The following is a 12,672-nucleotide window of genomic DNA, read 5'->3' on the forward strand; positions in this document are numbered from 1 at the left end:
TTTCTCTTCTTCCACAGCAGGCGCTTCCTGCTCATCCACTTTTCTTCAAAGAGCCATTGTGTTTGAGAGAAGGAGCTGACCTAGCACCCAGTCTCCTCCTCCAGCTAGTTGGCAGAGACCTCAGCTGATAGAACTGAGTATAAAAACCTTCCTGGGTTTGTCCTCAAGAAGCAGAAGTACTGACTTTGAGAGACAAGAGACTTTTCTCCTCCTCTGCATGCTTTTGAACTTTTCTGAGCCTTTTCCTACTGCTCTATTTTCATATGAGTTAGGACTTAGTTCACGCATGAAAAAGAACTTTTATCTAAACCTTAAAATACATTTTTAAAGGGCTGGTAAAGTGCCTCAGTAGGTTAAGGTGATTGCTGCCAAAACATCTGACCCAAGTTCAATTCTTGGGACCCACAGAAAGGAAAGAAGAAACTTCTTCAAGTTCTTTTCCAGTATTTTCGTATGTATCATCATGGTGTTTGTTAGGCATGATGTGTGTGTGTGTGTGTGTGTGCATGTGTACAAACACACACACACATCTGTACACATTACAACTTTAAATCATCTATTTATAAAAAGATTAATATATTGTGATACTTTCTGATTGTATATTTGAGACCAAATTACACTTCCCATGTACAGCCCTGACTATGTAGCCCAGGCTGGCCTTAAAATAATGGCCCTCCCATTGTAGGCTCCCCTGAGAGTTCTGGGGCTACAGGGTATACCACCACACCACGTAGTCATGATGGAACCCAGTCACGTATTTAATTCCTTGTATTTCCCTACTGGGAGTCTATTACCTATGTATTATCAGATGCCTCTTTCTGTTAATTAAAACTTTATCTTGACAAAACAAGAAAAAATTCTCCGTGACCATAAATTAGATGAACGCCAGTACGGATGCCTTCCTAAAGATTGATCTTGTTAAATGTATTTTGTATACATAAAAGTGCCTTAACATTGAAATGAGTTGAGCCATGTAGCAGGTCATGCTACCCCCCCCCACACACACACACAGCTAACCACTTCTCCACTATATACAGAGACTGTTTTGCAATTGTTATCCTCAATATCTTCAGCATATACATATCTCGTACTAATTTATACTTACATGTTAGTGACACCTATTGTTTCAACATTCCTATTACTTTTACACATGAGCAGAAAATTAGACCCCACTTGTCACTTTCTTGGGGCCATGGCAAACACAGAGCAAGATCGCAGCAATGTGGCAATGTGGTTTTGGTGTTGCCATGGTAGCAGTAGTTGTAAAAAGAAAAATCCCACTGGTAAAGAATACCAAAAAAATTAGTAGAAATATTTAGAAGAGTAAAATCAGTAGCTTTCAGTGGGTATTTTATTTTGATTACATTTTTAAATGTAAAATTTCTGTTAAAATAAAGAGTGATTTTTCTCTGAGAAATGATTAATGTTGCTGAAGATAAGGTTTGTAAAAATGCACTAAAATCAACTTTAAAGATGGCAGAGATTCTCATCAATGAAAACAAATATTTATAAGTGATTTAAATGTTCATTATCATGTTTTGTTCTGGGTCTGAGAAAATATTGGTGAATTCTCAAAGGAAGTGCATTTGCAAGCTCTTGGGCTCTTTGCATTTTCTTCTGGGGTATGTGCATCTTAATTCTGCACATTCATTTCATGCTTCAATTCTTATGATTCATAAACAGGATTCTTTTCCATGATGATATAGGACTTGACAGGGATTTAATAATTCATGGACCAATTAAAAGTGATGCAATAATGTTAATTCATTCTAAAATATCAAATAGTATAAAAACTTCTTTAAAAGGCAGTCTTTTAAATTTGCCATTAAAAAGGCAGAAAAATTAACTCTTTGCTTATTTTCTCCATTTGCCAATCATCATGACCTCTACCTCTATCTATCTATCTATCTATCTATCTATCTATCTATCTATCTATCTATCACCTATCTATCCATCTATCACCTATCTATCTATCTATCTATCTATCTATCTATCTATCATCTATCATCTGTCTATCTATCTATCTATCTATCTATCTATCTATCTATCTATCTACAATATATCTTATCAACCATTTTGTACCCAGATATTTTTGAAGAAACTGAGATAAGCAAATAAGCCCTATAAGAAGCATTAAAAGAAACTAAATATGCAAACAATGAATTAAATCCCAGAGCATGGCCTTGTGCTCCAGGTCATATGAATACACAGCAAGAAGCAATTATTATTCCTTGGAAAGAAAAGGGGCCTTTATAGAATAAATATCTAAAATATACATTGAATTATAAGTAGATATCCATTTTGTGGGTAACTGATATTAAGAAAACACATTGAGAAAAAATTTTGGTAAAGTCATGAAATATACTTTAAAGTCATGAAGTATAGTGTTATAAACGTCATAAATTTATCTAAGATAATTGGAGTAAAATAATTTATTGCCTCTATTTCTTAATCAGTGTTATGTGTGAGACTTGACCTAATTAGAAAGAAATATGATATTACATTTTAGCTTCTGAATGCACTTGGATATTACAAACTCTGAAATATCTGGTTCACAGATGAAAAGTAGCCTCTGGTCCTAGAATTAGAGTTATTACCACTTGCCTGAGTTTGTTTGAAGCCTGCTTGAAGGCTAACTTGATGCCCCTGGCTCTTCAAATGACTGGCTGTGTATACTTGCCAAGCTGCCCTGTTTTGGGAGCTCTGGATGTCATACAATCAACTCTTTTTAAGTTTTCTTTTGTTTTTGCTTGTTTTTTTACTTTCTTTTTCTTAATTTCTTTTTATTGGCTATTTTATTTATTTGCATTTCAAATGTTATCCCCTTTCCTAGTTTTTCCTCTGCAAACCACCTATCCCATCCCCCCTCTCCCTGCTTCTATGAGGGTGCTCCCCCACCCACCCACCTACTCCCACCTCACCACCCTGGCATTCCCCTACACTGGGGCATTGAGCCTCCACAGGACCAAAGGACTCTCCTCCCATTGATGCCAGATAATGCCATCCTCTGCTACATATGAAGCTGGAGCCATGGGTCCCTTCATGTGTACTCTTTGGCTGGTGGTTTAGTACCTGGGAGCTCTGTGGGGGGGTTGGTGGGGGAGGTTGGTTGATATTGTATTGTTGTTCTTCCTATGGGGTTGCAAACCCCTTTGGCTCCTTCAATCCTTTTCCTAGCTCCTCCATTGGGGACCCTGTGCTCAGTCAGCATCTGCCTTTGTATTTGTTAGGCTCTGGCAGAGCCTATGAGGGACAGCTATACCAGCCTCCTGTCAGCAAGCACTTCTTGGTATTAGCAATAGTGTCGGGGTTTGATGACTGCATATAGCATGGATCTCCAGGTAGGGCTGTCTCTGTACTGCCTTTCTTTCAGTCTCTGCTCCACACCTTGTCCCCGTATTTTCTTTAGACAGGAGCAATTCTGTGTTCAAAAGCTTTCTTTTCTATGAGGAGGTCAGGTATGGTAAAAATCACTTCTTGCTATCCATTGCAGCATGCCTTAAGATGCTCTCCTACAGGAATGTCATAACTTTAACATTTAACCACAGGATCATAATCTCACTAACATTACATGGATGACAGAACTGGATATTAAAATCAATTTCCTCAAGATGGCAAATCTAATGCTTCCTAATTTTAAGATGTCTGAATCAAGGGGAAGTAAGGAGGGGGAAATGCCAATCTTTAAGAAACCCGTTTAAGACATAACTTATTCATAAGCTCTCCAGGTGGCTGCTTCAGGTGGGTCTGATTGACATTCAAGAGACTGACTTCTCCATATACAGAGAGTCTAGCATCTGGCTGGTAGGAAACGTGGTGGTGATCGCAGTGGAGTGTTAAGCCTGGGCTTGGGTTTTTATTATGATAAACTGCTCCTGTTACTGCACAAGAATGCCAGGTCCGCTTCAAGGACAAAGGCGTTTCCTTTAACGGTGCCTGGTGTGCTGTTTGGGAGAGTTGTGTAGGTAGATTTGAACAATTTTATGGTCTTTTGTGGAGATGTATTTTTCTTTGAGTTTTGACAATGTTATAGGAGCCGGAATTTGTATGATGTAGGCTATGACATATCCCTGGTGACAGCCAGAGCAGCCCTTTACTGAAGGGCCTGACTGCTTTTTCTGCCTTGAGCTGTCTCAAAGCTGACATTCTTCAGATAGACCTTGCAATGCACGCTCTGAATAGGACACCTCTGTGGATGAATTAGAGCTTGCACCTGGATCGCTCTTGGTTGGTGGTGCTGACACGTCCCCCTGTCTTTTGCTGTGGTATACATTTTGCTTTTAAATGAAAGCATTTCGTGAATGTGTTTTGCAAGCTTCTGAATTTTTTTTTTCAGATTTGCGAACTCATGAAATCCTAGCCCTTGTGAAATGTATCATTAAAGTGAGTGTGACTTGCTTCCATATCATTTCTCAAACGATCCAAACTAAGAGTATTGCTGGCTATCATTACGCCATTATAATAGAGATGCCGACTGCCTAGAAAAGTCTTAGCTTAAGCAGATTCCTGTCACTGGTAGGAGAAATAGTAAAGATGGAGTCGGCTTTGTATAGCTCCAAATCAGTAAAGAAAAGTACACATGAGTAAGTAGAGATCACAAAAGTATAGCATATGCATTAACCTTTAGGAATTGTGGCAAAGTGGTTCTTTGACAGTTTCATACATGTGTATAAAGCATTCTGATGACTCTCACCCTCCCTCATGTCCTCCCTGGCCCTGCACACCCTCTGACAAATCCCTTCCTCACATTTTTTGGTTTGTTTGCTTGCTTGCTTGCATGCTTGCTTGGTCATCCACTGAGTTTCTACCAGAGCTGTCTGCATGGCTACGGGTTTGGTACCAGTCACTGGAGCCTTGTTGGGCTCACAGTGGGTATCCAGTTGAGACAATGATTCTCCCTCTTCCAGAATCTACTAGTAGCCAAGGTGTCAGCGGAGAGGGTGGGGCTCCCATGACTGACTATTGAAAAGGCAATAGTCAGTCTTGTGCAGGAGCAGTGTAGCGACTGCTAGGAGCTACTGCTGTGTTATGTTCACATTTGTAATGGCTGTATCAGGGCATGATGACGGCAGTTCTCAGCTCTTCTGCATATAGCCTGGTTCTCTTCTCACCCTCTTTTCTGCCACATTCATCAAATTTTAGTGGTGATGGTATAAATTGTTTAGGGCTGAGTCTTCAACTGTAACTTATTCTCAGCACATTGAACAGCCAAAAGTCTCCTTGTTTGCTGCTGTCAAGGCTGAGACTGTACTTGTCTATAGGTATAAGCTAGAATATTTACATGGTGGTTTGACACTACATCAATTTAGCTGAACAACAACAAGGTCCCCTCTGGAGACTGGCTTCCCCAGTCACATGTTTCTTACTGTATTAAAGTACCAGACATGGATTTCCTATTATAAACAAATTATTTTCTTTTATGTGAGATTCTTGATAAGGGCTTTTCCAAAAAACTACTTTTCAGAATAGTACATTCATATCACATGATTATCTATGAAAACTCTAACACACTTTATAGTGTTCATGATTTTCATAATATTTTCTTTACTATGATTTAACTTTTATGACAGCAGTTATTTTAGGTAACATTTAAAACTCAAACAGTTGATATCACTGTTTATTTTTTAGAAACTACTTAAAGACTCAAAAAGGAATGCTTCTGAGGATGGATATAGCTTAGTTGTAGAGCACTAGACTAGGGTGCAAGAATCCAAGGTTTGATCCTCAGTACTCTCTCAAAACAGTTTCTACAAATGTTGAATAAGAATAAAAGAATTAGCCTAAGTACACAAGCAGTAGACATCTTTAATCCTTTTTATTTTATTAACTTTGCAGATCACAGATGATGCTAAATTTCAGTTACTATAAGAACTAAGATTGAGACGCAATATTTATGATGCGTATAGGACTGCTTTTTTGCTTATCAACCCTAAAAGATTCCCCTTTTATTTTTAATATAGCACACACTGAAAGACAGCAAATCAAGGGCTAGTATTTCAATGTTGGATGTAGGAATTCTTCTTGAAGTAAACATAATCCTGAGATTCTACTTCATCTCTTAAGACATTTAAACTTACTTTCTTGTGACAGTCATAGGGCAGAAAATGGGAGGGAGCTATAGTAATAATTTATAATTAGTTAAGTAGCAGAAAACGTTGGGCAGTTTTTGATAGTAAAAGGAATTTAATACGAATGGACACATTAGATTTAAAGATGTGGTACAAGGCTTAAAGATGTTTTGACTAATTTCATTTATAACTGTAATAGTATTACAGCAAGGATCTAAGTGTTGGCTGTTGAAGTAAAGCAATGGCTTATTACGTGAGTTAATTGTCTCTTATATATAACAAATTTAATCTAGTTGCTTAAACCAGCAGATAGTTATCATCACACAGTTTTGTGGGTTGGGAACCTGGGCATGGTTTTAATTAGTCCTCTGCTTTGAGGGACTTTTCACAAGACCAGGTATATAATGTCTAATCTGATGTTAGGGGAAAGTTAGACTTCAAAATTTGTGTCTGTGGTTGTTCTTAGGATTCCCATTGGTTATTGAGATGAAGATCTCCATTCTTGTACAGGTTGTGCAGAATCTACCCTCAGTTTTTTGTCTTATGGACCACAATAACATGGCAGGTTAGTTTACCAGGGTCAGCAAGAGTGTTGGTTAGAAGACAGAAGTTATCACTTACGTGATATTATTCTAGAAGTCAAAGCTCATCAACATTCCTATATCCTGTAGATTAAAAACAAGTCACAGCCTGTTATATTGAAAATCGGGAGCTGTACATAAATATCAAAGGGGCCAAGCTCTATCCCAGAATCCAGTTTCCTGAGATAGGCAATCAAAGGAGTATGGCGTTGGCAATTGGGGTCAAAGGTGCCGACTTTTGGCAATTTAACCTTTTCTTACTTTTCTGTGCCCAAATGCTACTGGCTTCAGGCTTCTGCTTTCTGAAAGTATCAGTAGATTAAGAAAAAAAGCTTAGTAACTTGGGCTCTTTTCTCTTTGGCTTTGTGTGCCTATGTTGCAGATTTGCCTAGAGCAGAGCATAGCCTTTTTATCTGTAGGTGGACTTGTGAGAATCTAGGTCCTGTGGTAGCCTGCATTTACATGCAGAGTTGAGCCTGAGAGCTGTTCCTTAGGAGTTTGAGAAATATGAAAAACATGAGTCATGGAAATAACTAAGTGAGTGACCTATTGGTCACAGCACCTCAAATATTTTGGCAAATGAAGATCTTCAAAGTGAATTTTCTAGAAACATGAACTATGGCAAAACCAAAGCTATTTAGTCAGCCTTTTGCATCCCATGTACTCAGGGGAGAAACCACAAGGCAGAGACATTTCACTGTGACTAGTGCATGTTAACTCTACGGTGGTTACTGCTGTCATTTCTATAAGACCACGTGTTTACATGTGTGTGTGTATATACATGTGTGTGTGTGTGTATATATATATATATATATATATATATATATATATATATATATGCATTCGTGTGCATGAATGTATGTGTGTGGATATACTCAGCATTTTCCTCATTATTTCTTAAAATGATATGATTCAATAACTACTTATATAGTGTCTACATTGTTCTGGGTATTATAAGTAATCTAGGCATGATGCTTATCAGATATTTATGTACATGTGTTTGAAAGTTATATATAAATATTATGTCATCCTAGATAACAGTATAAGTTATAAGATAATTTATAAGAGCATAAGAGTATCCACATATTTGGAACCCCTGGAGGGTCCTGGGACTAAATAGTTTTAGGCAAATATCATCTCAGACAAAGGTCTTGAGCATCTCCAAGATTTGCTATTACTGGGAGAATGGAGTCAATTCCTCATGGATACTGAGAACCATCTATAGTGAATTAGAAGAAGAACAGCAACAATAACAAATAAAACAAGAAAGAACACAAAAGCTAAATTTTCTGCTAACTACATATTATAAGAGGTGGCTACCCCCAGGAGAAAAAGCTCCCCTTTGCAGATGACATGCACATGATCTGTGGGGTTTTAGGCAGTGTGGAGTTTAGGGATTGAAGAACTTCCAGAAGCTTGTGGGCATCCGAAAAATCGAGTATTCGTGTGAGGCTGTGGTTCATTGATTGGCACTCCTGTGTTGATGAGAGTCATTTTCCCAATTGGTTGATCATCAGAAGCAACGGCGGGACACTCAATGGTTGACATGCAAAAACATGTACGCTGAAGTGGACTGGTGCTCACGGACTGAACAGCGGTAGAATTGGTTCTGCTGATCCCCTGTGGGTGGAGGTTCCCTCCTCTGGCTATAGAACAGACAGTCTTTCTCTAGATTCATTGGAATGACTCAAGTATCACAGTTTTGGGAAATACTGGTCCAGACCAAACATAGATTCTTGAGAAAGAATTGTCTCCTGAGCATGACAGTATTTTTTTTTTTTTTGACTCTGAAATGCAAAACAAATTTGTGATCCATTAGGAGGGAAACAATACGGAGCAATTAGAAGCACAATGCCCACATCTCCAGAGTGGAGTGGAGGGAGATCTCATTCTTTGTCATGTCTATCAGGGGCTATTAACTCAAAGCTCCAACTGCTAGACTCAGACTGCACATGGCAGCTTAAGCAATACAAAAATGTGTGGTAAACAAGAGAATGTGAATATTGTCTACAAAATTCAGATTATACTATGCGTAGAATAGTCTGCGAATGCTAAAAATTTGTTTATAAGCCTTATATACTTACCAACAGGGCTGCATAAAATAAAAAGAAATCTTAGTTTCTTATTAACATATTCTATTTTGCTATCACCATGATATTTGTACTTCCTTTCTTTTTAAAAAAAGTAATGTAGAATTAAATTTCACCAATGCAGTGACAACTGCTTACAATAAAGGAGATGGAGGTAAGGATACTTCATAAGTTCAAGGAAGTCACATCTGACTGTAATGACGCTAAGTTTGGAGATATGGTTATCCAGGGAAGGCAATCTCTGAGTAGCATGGAGGATGAATTTTGTAACAACACAAATACCACAAATCATGAAGGATATGGCTTATAGCTATGCCTCCAGTAACTGGTAAGCATTAGCCCAATTACTCAACAGAAATCGGAGACTCTGATTAAAATCATTTTTTTTCTCCCTGTAGGCTGTGAGCCCATTCCTGTCCGTTACCTCGAGTGGAGTGACATAGAATCCATCATAGCGATCGCCTTTTCTTGCCTGGGCATCCTCGTGACACTATTTGTCACCCTCATCTTTGTGCTGTACCGGGACACACCTGTGGTCAAATCCTCCAGTAGAGAGCTCTGCTATATCATCCTGGCTGGTATTTTCCTCGGCTACGTGTGCCCTTTCACCCTCATCGCCAAACCTACTACCACGTCCTGCTACCTCCAGCGCCTCCTAGTTGGCCTCTCTTCCGCCATGTGCTACTCTGCTTTAGTGACCAAAACCAATCGTATTGCACGCATCCTGGCTGGTAGCAAGAAGAAGATCTGCACCCGGAAGCCAAGGTTCATGAGCGCTTGGGCCCAGGTGATCATAGCCTCCATTCTGATTAGTGTACAGCTGACCCTAGTGGTGACCTTGATCATCATGGAGCCTCCCATGCCCATTTTGTCCTACCCGAGTATCAAGGAAGTCTACCTTATCTGCAATACCAGCAACCTGGGTGTAGTGGCCCCAGTGGGTTACAATGGACTCCTCATCATGAGTTGTACCTACTATGCCTTCAAGACCCGCAACGTGCCCGCCAATTTCAACGAGGCTAAATACATCGCCTTCACCATGTACACTACCTGCATCATCTGGCTGGCTTTTGTTCCCATTTATTTCGGGAGCAACTACAAGATCATCACTACCTGCTTCGCAGTGAGCCTCAGTGTGACGGTGGCCCTGGGGTGCATGTTCACTCCCAAGATGTACATCATTATTGCCAAACCGGAGAGGAATGTCCGCAGTGCCTTCACCACCTCTGATGTAGTGCGCATGCACGTTGGTGACGGCAAGCTGCCGTGCCGCTCCAACACCTTCCTCAACATTTTCCGGAGAAAGAAGCCCGGGGCAGGGAACGCCAAGTGAGTTGTCTAATCCCGGGTTCTAGGTTTCTCTCTCTCAGTTGTTGTCTCTCCCTCACACACACCCTCTTCTCCTGCCTCATTCCCTCTCTTTTTAGCTTCTCTCTGTCTCAACTGTCTCTTCTTCCACTCAACATTTTTCAAACCTCACTGTTGGCACTAGGGATATAAACTTAAAAGTGCTTTTTCTTTGATCCCGTTCCTTTGAAACTGCAAGAATCATGGAACAATGCTGACTAGAGACCAGAGCTTTTTCTAGAGCTTCAAACTGCAGTTTTGTCAGGAACATCTTTCCTGTGATGTGGGCTCCCAGTCTAAGGAAAATAAATATGTCCTGGTCCGGGTCAGAGAGGCAAGCACCAGTTCTAAGTGAAAGTTTAGACCGTGGTTGAAGATAGCTTCTGATATATTTTTGTTCTGAAACCATGCTTTGAACCATCTGGGGTGGAGGGTCAGAGGCTAGGCATCATAGGGAGATTGCCACTTCAAAACTGGATTGCAACGAAGCATCAAGCGTATCCTGTCATGATGTCCCTGAAGCATCTGCTGTATCCCAGTACTTTTATTTTTTTTAATTTTAATATGCATTATAATGAGCATGGTCCACAGTGTTAAACATATATTTGGACATTATTTCTTCATAGTCATGATCAGAATAATATTTTTTTCAGTCACAAAGCAAAACATAAATAAGGAAACCTAAACTTGAAAATCAAAGACCAAACAATTTACATCCTGGTTCTCCTGGGTAATAAACTTTCCATGATAATTATTTTCATATGTATTCCCTGATTCTATTAAATTTTTGTGTGTATCATCTTGCTGAGGCTCATGAAAACACATTTTATGCCTTTTTTTTTTACAATTTAAGAAAATGACATGGATACTTGAAATTCTGAAGAAAATAGAACGTTTAATAATTCAGCCATTTTCACCATTAGCAGGTTTATGTTTGCTCTTTGAGATGGATTTTTAAAACGAATGCCAATGGCAACGGTTACATCATAAATGACATTTTATAGCCATTACATTCACATAAGGGCAATAAATGCCACTTCTTCCCACATAGCTAAAGAAATGGAACTTCTACAAATTTATGTAACTTTCAGTGTGATTCCCCTTACCCTGCCTTTGCCTAAGTCTTAAAGTGGTATAAAATTTCTTATCTTAACCTATATCTGAGAATCTATACACACTATGTCTTTTTAAGCCCCACACAGGCATCTTACAGAAATCATATACTTTGTGGCTGTGATACAGAAGTCTTTAGGGAGAAATATCCCTAACACACAGCAGCATTAGAATGAAGCCAACAATTCGTGCTTATTTCTCATATTAAATCCTTTATAAGCCACTGGTCATAAAAGATGCCTAGTAATTTTTTTTCTCCTTGTCATGATTTTTCTTTTAGCCAGTGTCCCATCAATAATGACTTCCTGAGAGTTCTTAGCACAACAGGTTCATGACAAGAGCAATAAACAGACGAATAAACCATTAGCCACAGTAGACAGCTGTAAAATGCCATCTTATTTCATTAAGAGTAGTCATGGATGGGAGGAAGCAAATCAGCAGGAAAGATATCTGTGGAGCTACGCACATGGGTGGTGTGGTGGGTAAGAAAGGGCACTGCTGAACAAACATGAAGGCCTGAGGTTTTTTTTTTTAAACATCACTTGTAAGAAGCCAGGAATGGTGTGCACCTGTAACCCCAGCACTATGGAAAACGGAGAAAGGTACAAGTAATGTATGGTTTCTAAGGCTTTCTGGCTACGAGCCTAACCCCAGCTTCTGTGAGAGACCCCAAATGAAGTTGCAAAGTATAGACTATTATAGCAGGACACCTGACATCTTCCTGTCTATTGTCCCTACATGCACTCACAGGAGTGAGTAGCCCCTTTATATATACATGTGCACATGCCAACCACACTCACATACACATCATTCAAATGTATACACACACACACACACACACACAGCGGGGGCAGGGGTGCTTTAAACTGGAAGATTCACAAGCAGTAAGTTTGGGTCATGCATCATTCATTCCTCAAAGTTACTATTCTGAGAGTACGGGATTGGATGTCTTGGGTTGGTATCAAGGAACATGGTTTTCTGTGGCTGGATGGGAACACTGCTCAAGAGAACTGTGAGTAAAGAACTTTGTGCTTGCTGCTGGGATGCGAGAGAGCTCTGACATTATGTGAGTGGCTCTTGGCATGCCCTGAGCAGCCAGAATCACTGTACACGTGGACCAGGCTCCCACACCCAGACTGCTTTCCCTATAATTTGAGAAGACGTCTTTCCCAATTATGACTCTACAAATTAGTTTCACTTGGGATTTGTCATTCAGAGGAAAGCTCAGTGTAATCTGAGTTCATTGATTTGGCTGTCATGGAATACTTGCTTTCACCAGTAAACTGTCTAACAGCTACGATTTAACAAACCTTATCAGGGTGCTATGTTGATGAATTTGGTTCCAATTAATAATGATAACTCACAATTTGTAGCTTCTTCAATATGTTCCAGCAAATGAGCTGACCCACAATGGGCATCTGGGGCTAAGTTTCTCTGAAAAAACAATAATTTGATTATTCAGTTTTCTCATTT

General features: G+C 39.4%; 1 protein-coding gene across 2 annotated transcripts in view; it reads left to right on the forward strand.

Moving 5' to 3' along the window:
- The window catches only part of Grm1 (glutamate metabotropic receptor 1), a 382,764-nt gene that overhangs the window by 342,775 nt on the left and 27,317 nt on the right, over window positions 1-12,672 (forward strand). For both annotated transcript variants that reach the window (XM_052169478.1, XM_052169479.1), the window contains exon 7: window positions 9,138-10,068. In XM_052169478.1, coding sequence (XP_052025438.1) covers window positions 9,138-10,068 — 931 coding nt within the window. The remainder of the gene's footprint in view (window positions 1-9,137; window positions 10,069-12,672) is intronic.

Source organism: Apodemus sylvaticus, chromosome 23 (genome assembly GCF_947179515.1).
Source record: "Apodemus sylvaticus chromosome 23, mApoSyl1.1, whole genome shotgun sequence".
NCBI classification, from domain to species: Eukaryota; Metazoa; Chordata; class Mammalia; order Rodentia; family Muridae; genus Apodemus; species Apodemus sylvaticus.